Genomic DNA, 14,548 nt, shown 5'->3' with positions numbered 1-14,548 from the left:
CTATATAACGGGTACAAATAGTACCATTTTTATATTGGTGACATTTGTTCAGAGAGAAATAGCTGGAGGTATGCGAGGGTGGCATTATAAGGGAGGGCGGTATAACGAGGGACAACTGTATTATCTTTTTTTTAAACAGCTAGCTAATTTCAATACACACCTGGGTGTATAATTTGTGGCTAATTAGTTTAATTATGCATATTGTGTTAAATACAATGCTACCCCTTTATAAGGTGGCCCTTTATACTGTGGAACAGGTTATACGGTGGTACTGTCATGGCTCCCATTTTCCCCATAATGCCATTAAACTAACACTAGTATTCTAATTATAAGGCAGAACTCAAACAGCACAGTCTCTTAACTATGGCTACTGACTACAGCATTATAAAGGGGGAGCACAGTAGGTATTGCTATTTATTATTATTATTATTATTATTATTATTATTATTATTATTATTATTACTACTACTACTACTACTACTGGTATTATTATAAATGAAATCATTAAAATACAATATGTTTTGGCATTTTTCTTTCTTTCTTTTTTTACTCACTGAGCCAGGCTCTATTTATTACCGATGTTGATGTGCTTGCAACCTCTCACTGCTCTGCCTATGTCCCGCCAAACAAAAGCAGTTGTTTAAGCGCTTATAGAGCAAACCTCCAACTTCCTCCAGGTCCCCTGGAAGGCAGCCCTGAACAGCGCTGCTCACTTTTCAGACCGGCGCAAACTTCGACCCCCCAGCCCTTCCCGGTGTTCCCGGATTTTCTGGAGGAGGTACAGTCTTTTTGGCAGCAACCGGCCTCTGCGCCGAGTGTCTCCAAACACGTAGCTCCTCTGGCCTCCTTGGAAGGTGCAGGGGCACAGGGTCTAGCACAATTCCCGGTAGGAGGTTTGTCGAAGGACCCTGCGTGCCCTAACGGCCAATGCAGGATAACTCCTTAAAAAAGCACAAGTAACGCGCCTGGCCAACACGGCAGGTCTCCTGACGGCCTACCTGGATGGCATCTTGCGATCGGCGCCCCTCTCTGAACCAGTAGCTTCAGAGCTGCGCTTGGTCTTGGATACGTTGCTGCAAAGCCCTGGGAGGAAGCCTGGCAGGCCTGGTGGTGGCGCGCAGACAGCTTTGGCCGTCACAGGCGAGGGTCACGGATGCGGACAAGTTGGCCTTATTGGACGCGCCTATCTCCCCTGGCCATACTTTCGGGCCAGCAGTGGAGGAGATACTGCACACGCTCTCACTGAGAGCGGGAGGCATCTTGACAGGTGGCTGCAATGCTCCCTTTCCGTGCTCCAGTACGGAAGAGGATGAGGCGCTGGCCGAAAGGTTCCAATCCCCACTGTGCCACGTGGCGACCTGCGGCATCGCCTTCAGGCTTCCGCGGCAGCTAATATCCGGGGCCGCCCACAAGGATGGGGGAACCACAGACGTGGGGTCCCAGCGTAACAGTGCTCCAGGAGGCAGTTCCAATGAAACCGCCCTAGGCAGCCTCCAAGACAGGCTCCACCCCAGCTTCAGTAGCCCCAGCAGGCTTGCGGCCTCAGACCCACCCCTTCTCAGAACACCAGCTGCAATACTGGTGCAACTGCACCTCACTCTTGAGTGCTCGCCACCGTACACACTGGTAACGTGCTGCAGGGATCTCAGTTACATCTGTGAGCAACCCTCTCTAAGTCTTGGCCCTCAGGCAAGAAGTAAAAACATGACTTCTCCAACAAGCTGTCCGCCACGTAGAACACATCTCTCAAGAGGAGGGGTATTTCAGCCCCTATTGGGCATTGTTTGACTAAGACCTTTTTGTATCATTTTTTTCATAGCACAGTCTTGAAACAAAACTCCCTCTCTACAGCAGTTACTGCATAGTGTAATATTTCTTAATGCTTGTCATTTAAAGTTTAACTTAAGTGTTATATTACAGTACACAGCTGAGTGATACATGCAGAGAGTACAAAGCTTTCAGTATTTTCAGCTTCATTGTTTATGGTGAATTGGTTATATTTTATAGTTATTTCTGAAGGCTTATTTAGTATTCATAAATGTTCTGTGTACCGATATGTAAACATTTTTAAAGTATTTATTCATTGTCACTCAAATTGTCTCTATTTTTTAATGTTTACACCCGCCCTGCACATATGAATACCTGCAGTTGAGAATTTCACCCCTGATTCAGTGGATGCGGTAGGTATGAATTTAGAAATGTTTAACTATTCATTATTTTTTTATTGAATTAGCCTTAGCCCTTCATTTTGGGTAATATTGTTATAATCTGTCCAAGCCCTTGCCTATGAAGCATCAGATATAATAACACCTAGATTTTGCTGCCAGCTTTCTTTTGTTTGTGTATTGAAAATGTCAGAAGGATTGATCAAAATGCCATATAAAAGTAAAAGGTATTTTTTCTGATTTGACAGTAAATAATGTTCTAGAGATTTGGAATTGGAAATTATACTGTATGTTAACCCATTTATGCATGACTTTTTAGTTTTTGAATTTATGTGACACATCTGTGTCAAGATGGTCAGGCCTTTTACCATTCCAAGCTGGATCGTACTTTTGTTTAGTCTTTAGCTCGCACTGGAGTAGACTTTTTCTAGCTGAAGATAGAGTTTCACCTGAAGCACCCTCGTCTACGGAATCCAAGAACACGACTACTGGGGCCTGGATTGCTAACAGAGAGTGGAGGCGGAGATGTTGCTGCATCCTGAAGCTGATGGCAATCGGACTCATCAACTTCTGCTTCAGTTTCCATTTCTTGACAGTAACCTATTGTTTTCTTCTCCTGTCCAGGTTAGGATTGCTACACATCCTGCTCTCTGTTGAGTTTCACTCAAATGATCTACATTCAGTCCCCCTGTGCATCTTCAGGGCCACTGTCAGTATCTAAAACTTGATCCACAGTATTCAAGCGTTAACTAGTAGAATTAAATCAATTAAAAGAACAATGGGTGACAAATGTTTTAAAGTCCTACTACTTAACCACTTTTTTTACTATTGCCATTGATATGCAATATGCAGTGATTGATACCATGCTTAGAGCTAGTGCATAGCGTCCCATATATGGGACAGTAATAAACAGTATAGTATTTTTTCTTTGATTAAACTAAATCTTCACATTCAAATGATGCAGTCTAAAAAAAATTTAGCAGCTATTTTTACTTTTTTTGGTAGATGCCATTTTCAAACCTCCTTCCAGAAATGGACGCCAGCTGATCACATGAGAAGGTTGCTATGGCAACCTTGTATATCATGTGAGAGGGAGCGGGTCCTTACAACCTACCACTAGATGTCAGTATTTTGAATTACAGTACTGTAATAAAGCTAAAAGCAAATATGTAGGCATCCCATATATGAGACACTATGCATAAATGGGTTGGCAATCTTTTTAATTCCCCCCCCCCCCCCCCCCCCCCATGTTTTATTCTTAAAAATCTTTAGAAGTGTAATGTACCATAAAGGGGTTCTAATGTCCTCTTTTTAGATCAAAAAAGCTTTAAAATGTACATCTAAAGTTGTTGTGTTGTTTTTTTTTTTTTTTTTTTTTTTTTAAAGTATAGTGTTTCTGACATCTTGGTTGCAAATGAATACCTGGAGATCATTCTGCAGTCGATTTTGGTTGGTACTGAAAAAGTGTCCTCATTTTGCAGCCATGTATACATACACTTTACTAACTTTACAACTCTGTGTTTATGTAGCTAGATCAGGGAGTCCAATCCACCCCTTTTTCATAGATAAAATAAATGCAGAATAAGAAATCCGAGATTTTTTTTTGTTCTATATGAAAAGTTTTTAGATTAAAAAAAAAATGTTTTGCTAGTTAACATGGGATGTCTTTAAATAGAAAACAAAATCTGGGTACATAAACCATTTTAATTAAATTTACTCCCCCCAATAAGTGATAGGGGTAGAAGTGCTGTTAAAAATACCTGTGTGCGTAAAAACATGTGTACCTGTAAAATAAATGTGTAGACTCACAAAAAAGACGAGAACCTATATGAAGCATTCTGTGCAGTGTAAAATAAATGTGTATGTTTGTAAAAACAAAAATGTATAAAAAATTAAGAGTACAACTCATTTTTTACTATTGTTTTTACTATTTCACGCTCACAAAAAAAAAAAAAATCGCACGCAAAGCTCAGGCAGCCACAGCCGAATGCCGATGCGATCGATGAGTATTTAAACGCATGCGCAGGTAAATAATAATAATAATAATAATAATGAGCGTTTTGCAAAAAACATGTCAGCCTTCTCAATGCACCAATTCATAGTGTTGAGGGTGTGTAGCCGGTTTGGTGGGGTGGCAGGTGTTACCCTTAATTTCGAACAAGGATATTGCACTGAAATAGTAGATGTGAACAGGTGACAGAAATCTGTGCGTTTACCAAACAAAACCTGTGTTAATAAAGATAGAGGGGAAAATCCTGCCCTTTGTCTTTAGAAAATGTATTTCATGTCTAGGAGAGTGTCTGCTAGTTTGTAATATTCCAAAGGCGGGTAATAATAAGAAATGTCCTTACCACACTTGGGGATTTGACAAGTGTCTGATTTTTTGTCTGGGTCCATAGTGTAGCACCATGGTCCATTTACATCACCATCTGGATTCCTGCAATACTAAAACAAAAGCAAAAGATTTGTATTTTAAATATATTTATACAGAAGAGGGTGTTTTACTATTGAGAAACTGTATCTGCTGATTCCAGGCCATCGTGTTGTCCTAGAGAACACAACAATTGCTTTTTCAAGCATTTCTACACAAATCTGCCATTTAACTACCCAGCTGCCCATTTATTTTGCCAATTTTCATGTCAAAAATTGCCTAATAAGCAATTTGGACAGTTTTCAAAACAATTTTTGCTTTATTTTTAAAAATACACATTTTTTATTGTTATTATGAAAGACAAAAATATATTATTTCAATAGAACTTAAATAACAAAATAACAACAATGTGTTTACAATTGTAGTATTACAACAATATAAATCACAACATAACAAGTTTTTTTTTCCAATGGCAGCATTATATAAGTATACAGAACATATTTTTTAGATATAATTGCAGCATTATAATAACAGTGATTGTTCAGTCATAACACTTTTTAGAAAAAATGTTTTGTGTGATAGATTTCAAAGCAGACGCCCTTCAAACTCTCATCAATGCTAAACTTGTGTCGCAAATTTTCAATCACGTCATATACAGGTGGATTAGAATGTAAGTTTAGCACATCAACGCACCATATCATTGATGTGGTAAACTTACTATCTTGCTGTTATATGCATTATTATCTGCGAAGTGTACTTCATTAGCAGAATAAAAAACATCATTAAACCATTAGATTTGGTCGGGTAAATAAAAATATAACGATCAATCGCTGATGACTATTATTTACTTTACCATGATACTAACTCCTTATTTGGATTATCTAATGACATTTGGTCTAAAAACCACTTGATAGACCGCATGGTCATTTTTTTGTCATTCTGATAGCTCTGATTTTGAATTTACAGCCATAGAGAGGATGCATGTTACTGAATTACTTGTGGTTATGCTGTTTCCCCGCACTCTTTCTAGAGAAGTTCAGCTGTGATTCAGGCACTTACATTTGAGTCAAGTCCCTTATCAGGGTGGGTCTGAGGAGTGAAGGTCTCGTGATGGTGTGGTATATTGGAGGCCCATTCCTGGCACGTTACCCCAAGCACAGTAGTTGACATTGTCCCTCTGTAATCTTTTCCATTGCCAACTATGCATTCTAAAGTAGAATAATATTGTAGTACAATAGGATGATTAATGCATTATTTAGTGGAAACAGTGCCAATGTTAATGAATGTGCCTCACGAAGACATTTGAATGCATTAAACATACTGTGCGTTTCCTGTTTTCCATTATCTGCCGGCAGCAAAGTGAATGAATGTATGCAGGAATAATGATTGAATCACAAAAGTCCATAGGAAACGTGTGATGTTGAGAAACAACACTTGACCCATCACCTTTAGCATAAGGCTTTTGTGGAGGTTCTTCTGGTTTTGAAGGCTCAACAGAAAGCTTGACTTTGATGGTGGTGGCATGAGATGGCACACTTGGGCACTTGGTAATGTTGCAGTATTCCCGTTCCACACTGGGTTCGGTGGTATAGCACCAGGGTGCCCTGTCATCATCAGGGTTCCTGCAGTAGTTTCTCCTCAGATCCCTGTTAACCAGAAAATGTATTTTTAATATGTTTTGCTTATGTTTACAATGCTTTAGAATCTCCCTGTAACCGTGTCTTAGCTGACAACTGTTGTCAGCTATCGATCAGTAAAGCCTGCTGTAATGGTTTCACTACAAGATTAACAGAGACTTGACTCTGTTAACTACTCTATATATTTGACAAGCTTTTTGACTAATAGCTACTGCTGTGTTGTGACTGTGCCAAAATGTTTGTCTGGGTGGTGGGTGAACAAAACAGTTATTTATTTTTTTTACATCAAACTGTTCATCCAAAATACCTCAAAACCCACCTGCTGACTATTATTAGATCTATAGCATAAATAATTTGCAAGTGTATTATAAATTGCCTACCTGAAATCAACCAATCACTGTGAAGTACAGTATTTGCTGAAATTCCAGTACATGTTATCCTGTGTACAGGTGTCAAGCCGTGCATGGAACACCACACTTAATTTTAATATTCAAAAATCAAAACAAACAAAAAAAAAACATACTTGGTACCTTTAAGAAAATGACATCGCTACAACTGAACAGACTGTGTGATCCAGTGGTTAAAGAAAAGAGCTTGTAACCAGAAGGTCCCTGGTTCAGATCCCACCTCAGCCACTGACTCATTGTGTGATTGTAAGCAAGTCACTTAACCTCCATGTGCTCCGTCTTTCAGGTGAGACGTGATTGTAAGTGACTCTACAGCTGAAGCATAGTTCACACACCCTAGTCTCTGTAAGTCGCCTTGGATAAAGGCGTCTGCTAAATAAACAAATAATAATAACAAGGTACAAAATGCTTAATTCTTTAGTGCTACTGGCGCAAGTTTCTCCAGCTGAACTTTTGTTTTCAATAAATAGCCTCAACACGACACAGCACCTGTAGGCCTACAAACATTCAAGTACTGTGGTAATTGATTCTGGACTAAACCATTGTATGACTAATATTTTTCATTTTAAAGCTATTCCTGAGTACAATCTTCATTTATGTGATAAGTTAATACTAATTATTAGGGAGGGGCACCAATATTGAAATTTTGATAGGATATCGATATCGTTCAATATCAATAATAATTTCCATATAGCGAGAGTGGGATTAAAAAATATATATATATATTTATATATATTGTATTGCTAATACTGCTAAAAATACAAACACAGTATAATCAAGTTTATATACAACAAACCCTATACATAACAATCATGGTCAGTCTCGTATGGCAAACACGCTGCTTGTACCAAGTGACGTCACATTTCAGGATACCGGTATCTCAATTTCCAGTGAATGAGCGGTTTATTTAAAATCCTGTTGTTTACATCTTTTCCTGTGCTGTATTGAACAGTTTTAAATTTTTTTTTTTTTTTTTTTTTGGTGTGGTGACCCTCTGCCTTACAGGACGTGGCCTGTCCCTCACAGAGCCGGTTTCCTGGTTTCTCTGGACTAGTCTGCTGATTGTTGAAGCAGAACATCTCATTCTCCAGGCAACTTATCTCACAGACAGGCTGCCTTCAATCATGCTGATAGCAACCAAGCAATCTTCATTACTTAAGCGGACATAGTCGTATCTTTCAGTGTTCTTGCGTTAATTAAAATCATGTCTTTTCGAATGGCCATTTATACAGATTCTTAATCAATTCATTTTGGCAATTTTAACTCAAATACCAAACACTGAGCACCTGGCGTTTTATTAAATCACATGACTTGAGCTCAGTATTTTGTTATCCCATAGAACAATACTACTCATACAATCAACAAACCTATCTGCTCACTATTTAAAATGTAAATAATATTATGTATGTGCCTAATGAGCTACTGAGGTAAAAGGAGGACTGTTGCATTTTCATTGTGCATCACTATGTGTGTATATATATATATATATATATATATATATATATATATATATATATATATATATATATAAGCTCAAAGAGCCAGCTGCCCAACGTTTCGATATGTTGTACATATCTTTCTCAAGGGAGCCTGTGTTTGAATCAAAACATTGGAGGTATTTATAGGTTTTTGACGGCATGACAACTACTTGTTATAGTTTACATTCAAATTCATGATTTATTCTTACATGATGTAATGGTGTTCTATATATTGTGACATCATTTTTACTTCTATCTTTGAATCTGTATTAATTCTAATTAACACTACTTTATATAAACTTATATTTTTATTGAGGATCAGTCTAGATTTGGCCTCCCCAGCGCATCAGCATGCACAACTTTTGAATGAATTTTGTTTATTTATTTAAATGTTATATATTTATTGAAGTTAATTAGTTCATTCTTTTCTGTTGAGTCCCGTTGGCATAATCATGTTCAGTCTATTTATCCATTTACTTTCTTTTATTCTTCTATATGTCGCATTGTCTAATTTGAGCTGTTCTAATACTACAAACTTTACATCATTTATGTCATGTCCCTGACTGGTGAAGTGGTGTACTATCGGTTCATTCATTTTTTTATTTCTAACTAATGAAAGGTGGTTCTGAATTCTTTTATATAAAGTAGTTCCAGTCTCTCCAACATATTTGATTTCATCACATCTTTCACAGGCTATTCCATAAATAACATTGCTATTTTTACAGTTGGTATTAGTTTTTAGTGGATATGTGGTGTTCTCATGTTTAATTATATTTTTACGTTTGTCTATGTATTTACACACTTTACATCTACTAGTGCATATGTTCGTAGAACCTATTTTGTCAATTATTCTTTTATGTTTACTGTGAACTAAAATATCACCTAAATTAGCTTCTCTTTTGAATGTTACAACTGGGGCCTTAAGAAATACTTTTTTTAATTTTTCTGAATTATGTAGAATCCGCAAGTGTTTCCAAACTATCTAAGAAATATTGGGCAAAAGTTTAGAGTAAGTCATTATTAATGGGACTCTTTTGACCTTTTTATCTCTATTTTTATAATCTAGTAGATCATCTCTTTTTAGTTTATCCACTTTTCTTAACACCGTCTCTATAATTCTTTCTTTGTATCCTCTTTTTTTAAGATTTGTTTTTAATACATTTCTTTGTTTTACATAGTCACTTTCTTTTGAGCATATTCTTCGTGTTCTTATTCCTAGACCCTTTGGGATTGCCCTTTTAGTGTGTATCGGATGTGCAGAGGACATGTGTAAATACTGGTGCATGTCAGTAGGTTTACAGAAGAGGTCAGTCTCAATTGAACCTTCTTCAAGTTTTACTATGGTATCTAAAAATTCTATTTCTTTCCTTGTCCATCGAAGGTCCACCTTAATATTACTGTGTATTTCATTTGCCATTTTATGAAACTGGAAAAGAGATTCTTCTCCATGTGTCCAAACCCCAAAAATATCATCTACAAACCGAATGTATTCTAAAGGTTCTCTTTCTGATTTTCTAAGTAATTGTTCTTCCCATTTCCCCATGTATGTACTGGCAAAATGCATTCCTAATTTAGATCCTATTGCTGTACCATCGTTTTGTTTGTAATTCTTATCAACAAATGTAAAATAACTGTTTTCTAAAACTATGTTGATCATGTTCAGTACCTCTGCTGTAGGTATTGATTTATCTAGTCTATTATCTAGTGCTTTTTGACAAGCTTCTAAAGTTTCTTTACGAGGGACACTTGGGTACAAGGATTTTACATCCAAGCAAAATAAAATTGTATTCTCTGGAAGGTTGTGTTTTATTGATTCAAGGCTTTTTAAAAATTGTGTTGCATCCTTAACATAGCTTGGTAATTTCTCAACGTGCAACCTAAGTTGTTTTTCTGCTATTTCAGCTATTATGTGTGTTGGATTATCAATTGTACTGACTATCATTCGCGTAGGGTGATTTTCTTTGTGCATTTTAGGATTTCCTCTTGCTAGGCCTGTTCTTGCATTATGTGGCTGCATGTATTTTTTTAATTCTTTTGATATAATGCCTTTATTGTATAGTCTCTCCGCAATTTCCTTAACCTCTTTTACCGATTTATTGATCTTATTGCTTTTAACTTCTTCATATGTATATTTATTATTTAATTCACATTCTACAGATTTCATATAGTCATCTGTGTTCATTATCACTATTCCTGAGCCTTTATCTGCTGGTCTTATCATTATATCATCATCATTTAACAACTCAGTCATAGCTTGTTCTTCAATATTGGTTAAATTAAGTTTACATCTTTTCTTTAGTCCTACTATTATTTCTTGTTTAACTACTTCAATATACATACCTAACCATTTATCTCTTCCATCCAGAGGAGTCCATGTGCTTGTACTATTAACCTTAATCCCATGTTCATAATTACCCTCTGAATCCGAGATATTTTCATTGAAAAAATATTCTGCTAATCTCATGCGTCTCTCCCACTCCTTTAATTCAGTGGCCAGTTTATCTTTATCGATGTATCTTTTAGTCGGTATAAACTCAAAGTCCTTTACTCAGTACCGCTTTTTGGGATGTGGTTAAAGTTTTACTTGATAAATTGAATACTATGTCTTCTGTCTTATCTTTTGTGTATTTGGTACCATGTCTATTTTTGGGTCTCCTATCTTTCTGTTTTGAATTCTCTGTCCTATTCATGTTTAACTCTCTATTTTGCATTTTATTATTTACTTTAACCTGGTTTATTTTTACTGTTTTAGATTTATTTTGATTATCTTTCTTAATTATGCCACAGTATTTAGATTTTCTTCCGGTTTCATTGTCTTTAAATACAATAACTGAGAAATGGTTATTGTTGTATAAAAGATTAATTGGATCGTTCTTATTTTTAATAGTTTCTATTGTGCCTTCGTATTTAAAACAGTCCTTATTCTTTAAGTCTATGTATACGTGTATGGGCCTATTTAGGAGGTCTACAGCTGACATAACTTCTGCCTCTGTAGCCCAAGAATCTATACTCCCGTCACTTAATTTCATTTTTTCAATATGGGTCACTAAGTCAATGTACATTTCATATTGTTTTATATTGCTTTCCATTAGTTCTGTTATATCATGTCTAATTGTTCGATGGTCATTTTGTGAACCATACAAAACTACACCTAAACATCTAAAGAAACAGTTCCCGTCCTTCTCTATTTGAACTATGTTGTAGTCGTCATAACTCTTATACTCGCATTGCTCAAGCATTCTATTCGAAAGTGTTTCAGCAGTGTTTTCCTTATTCTCTGATTTGTTATGATTTGAAATTTTAATTTTTTCTAGACCTATTCTATTTTGTAATCCCGGTTGACCTCTTAATTTGTGTAATTTCATTATCTTTTTGTTGTTCAAATGTTCTAGTGTTTTGTTCTCAAGGTTGTCTACTTTACGAAGTAACTGTCTCATTTCTGATGAAGGGAACATGCAATTTATGTCATTTATTACTATCTCTATTTCATTACTTATTTCTCTAATTCGTCTTGCCGATGTTAATTTAGCTTCCTGCATTACCTTAAACGAAGTCTCTTTTAATATCTGATTTACATTTAATCTTTCTGCTTCGCTAGTCTTCATGTTTACGCTTAGTTTTATTTTAAAGCCAGTTGGAACTACTGCATTATCTATACAAGTATCTATAAAGTTTTGATGAGAACGATACTTAGCTCTCTGTGCCGTCAGTCTCTTAAGTTTATTATCCACCTGTCTTGACCTCCTGGATTGGTGTAATACTCCAGTCCGCCTCTCACTTCCTCCATTCATTTCCTTTGTAGAATGATATTATGTATAAAACACAATAATATATTTTAGCTCAAAGAGCCAGCTGCCCAACGTTTCGATATGTTGTACATATCTTTCTCAAGGGAGCCTGTGTTTGAATCCAAACATTGGAGGTATTTATAGGTTTTTGACGGCATGACAACTACTTGTTATTGTTTACATTCAAATTCATGATTTATTCTTACATGATGTAATGGTGTTCTATATATTGTGACATCATTTTTACTTCTATCTTTGAATCTGTATTAATTCTAATTAACACTACTTTATATAAACTTATATTTTTCTTATATCATGCAATGCTGGCTTTGAGGATCAGTCTAGATTTGGCCTCCCCAGCGCATCAGCATGCACAACTTTTGAATGAATTTTGTTTATTTATTTAAATGTTATATATATATACACACACACATACACACTCATGGTCTCCGCCCTTTAGACACTAAATGCCCGTCTCAGCGAAAAAGCTGGTCTCAAAGTGTAGCTGGTGTGGATGGGGTTGAATCCCCATCCCTGTAAAAGCTTATGGGAATGTGGCTGGAGCCTTAATAGGGTCATTGTTTAATGGGTAATTAAGGCTCCAGCCACTGATATAAAAGATCCACTCCAAGCTCATTACTGGAAGGGTGTTCGAGAGTGGAGAACGAGTGAGGAGTTAGGAGGTAAAAACTAGTCCAAAGTAAACAATTGCTAATCATGCTGGCTAAAAACCAGCACGATACTTGTTTGTTTCTGTTTGTTTGGCCAACATGCTCCTTTTGTTTTGTGTTTGTTTAAATCTTTTGTTTGATTATTATTTAATAAAATACTGAGCGCCGTAGCGCCTCAGTTTCACCCCGCTACTTCCTGAGTCTGTGTTTCTGGTCTGACGTCAGCCCTACAGCCATCCTGTTCACAACAAGGCACACATTCCTATAGTTTGAAGTGTTCTTTCAGCCTTGACCAATAAATGTGAGATAGACCAATCGATCAATCAAACTACCTCCTTCATGGTCCTGGATAACTGGTTTGTCCAACTGTACAGTATATGTTTAGTTGCTGTAAACCTATGTGTATTTGTGTGCCATCATTTTGAATTTCAGTCACATTTAACAGATTTGTATTTGGTAAGTGAAAGAACATACGCATCTGGGAAGCTTTGTGGGGTCTTATTATGACTGTGGGGTTTCATGCTGCTCCAGGACTGACACTTCTTCCCACTGGTGGTCTCTGATGTTATGCCACGATATGTCTTCCCATTATCGACGTAGCAGTCCAAAACAGGAGGAACAACTGGTTCTTCCCCTAATGAAAAAAAATCCATACAGGGAATTAGATATTTTGAAACAAGATTGTGATAGAGAGAGAAAGGATCGATGCTGTAAATCTCCCTCCCAATTAGAAAGGGCGCTGTGTAAGGGAGAAGGTAAGCTGCCTCCTAGATCTGCCACCTCTGTGGTAGGTGGAAGCCGAAAGGTGACCATATTGGGAGGGGCGCGTAGCTGCAAGTAGTCAGGACGATTCCATTGCAGTCAGCTGCGGGGCAGCCCTCCATTGGAGAAACAATGGTGACACGTTGACTGCAGGGAGGAGTTTTCTGGGTACAAAGGGGAAGCAGCTACTTCAGTTCCTCCTCTTGCACTGAGAAACTGAGCCACCAGCCGGAGCGTTGTGTTTTTTGGATTATGTGTTGTTTGTTGTGTGTTTTCAGAGGCGGAGTAGGAGCGCGGGACTGCAGCCACAGAGCCAGTTCCAGACCACAAAGCACTACCTTCCCTTCACTAACATCAGCACACCCCGTGTGGATTACAGAGCACTTTCATGCACAGGACACTTGGGATTTCATTGTGGACACTCTCTGTTTGTTTCTTTATTTTTGTTTGTCAGCCAGCTGTGTTCCACCCAATACCCTCGCAGGTAAAGGGGAGGTTTATTTTAATAAACACAGTCGTTTTTTTTTTGGAGAAATACTGTTTCAGGACTGTTATTTATTCACACACCACTCGCATCCGTCACAATTGGAGTCAGAAGAGGGATTCATCATGGACGCCGCCGCATTGGGAGCAATATTGGAGGCGCAGGAGCAAAGACATCAGGAGGGTATGGCAGCTATGATGGAGAGGATGCACGCTATGTTCCTGGAAGCCAATCGGGGGAGAGAACCGACGGCCGAACCAACGGTGCCCTTACCGCGGATAAAGGTACTGAAAATGTCGCTGGAGGATGATCCCGAGGCCTATTTAATTGCTTTTGAAAGGCAGGCAACGGCAGCCCAGTGGCCACGGGATTGGTGGGTTTTCCAGCTGGGACCCAACTTGATTGGAAAGGCCCAGGCAGCCTACCAAGCCCTGACCGACGAAGACGCCCAGAATTATGATCAGGTGAGGCAGGCCATTCTCCAGCGACTTGATATCACTGAAGAAACGCACCGCCGTCAGTTCCGGGAATACTAACGACCCCCAGGACTGCGACCTCGCGTGGTGGCGCAACAACTAGACCCGGTGACCCGGTGGCTCTGCCCCGGCACTAATAGCGCTGAAAAAGACCAGCACTACAGCGTCACCCCATGGGCAGCCTCCCTCCAACACAATGGAGACCGAGGGCGACCCCCAGTGGGGTAAGAGTAGAGCACCCCTCCCCGTTGTCAAATCGGCAGCGGGACACGCAGGCTCCGTGGGCACCCTTTCGCCCCACTTGTTACC

General features: G+C 38.2%; 1 protein-coding gene across 2 annotated transcripts in view; it reads right to left on the bottom strand.

Annotated features, from left to right (window-relative positions):
- The window catches only part of LOC117402942 (plasminogen-like), a 60,206-nt gene that overhangs the window by 8,719 nt on the left and 36,939 nt on the right, over positions 1-14,548 (bottom strand). For both annotated transcript variants that reach the window (XM_059024246.1, XM_059024247.1), the window contains 4 exons: positions 12,992-13,151; positions 5,983-6,182; positions 5,596-5,744; positions 4,517-4,610 (listed from right to left, as the gene is read on the bottom strand). In XM_059024246.1, coding sequence (XP_058880229.1) covers positions 4,517-4,610; positions 5,596-5,744; positions 5,983-6,182; positions 12,992-13,151 — 603 coding nt within the window. The remainder of the gene's footprint in view (positions 1-4,516; positions 4,611-5,595; positions 5,745-5,982; positions 6,183-12,991; positions 13,152-14,548) is intronic.

Source organism: Acipenser ruthenus, chromosome 5 (assembly GCF_902713425.1).
Source record: "Acipenser ruthenus chromosome 5, fAciRut3.2 maternal haplotype, whole genome shotgun sequence".
Classification (NCBI taxonomy): domain Eukaryota; kingdom Metazoa; phylum Chordata; class Actinopteri; order Acipenseriformes; family Acipenseridae; genus Acipenser; species Acipenser ruthenus.
Note: the sequence above shows the minus strand (reverse complement) of the source record. Positions and strands in the feature narration are given on the sequence as shown.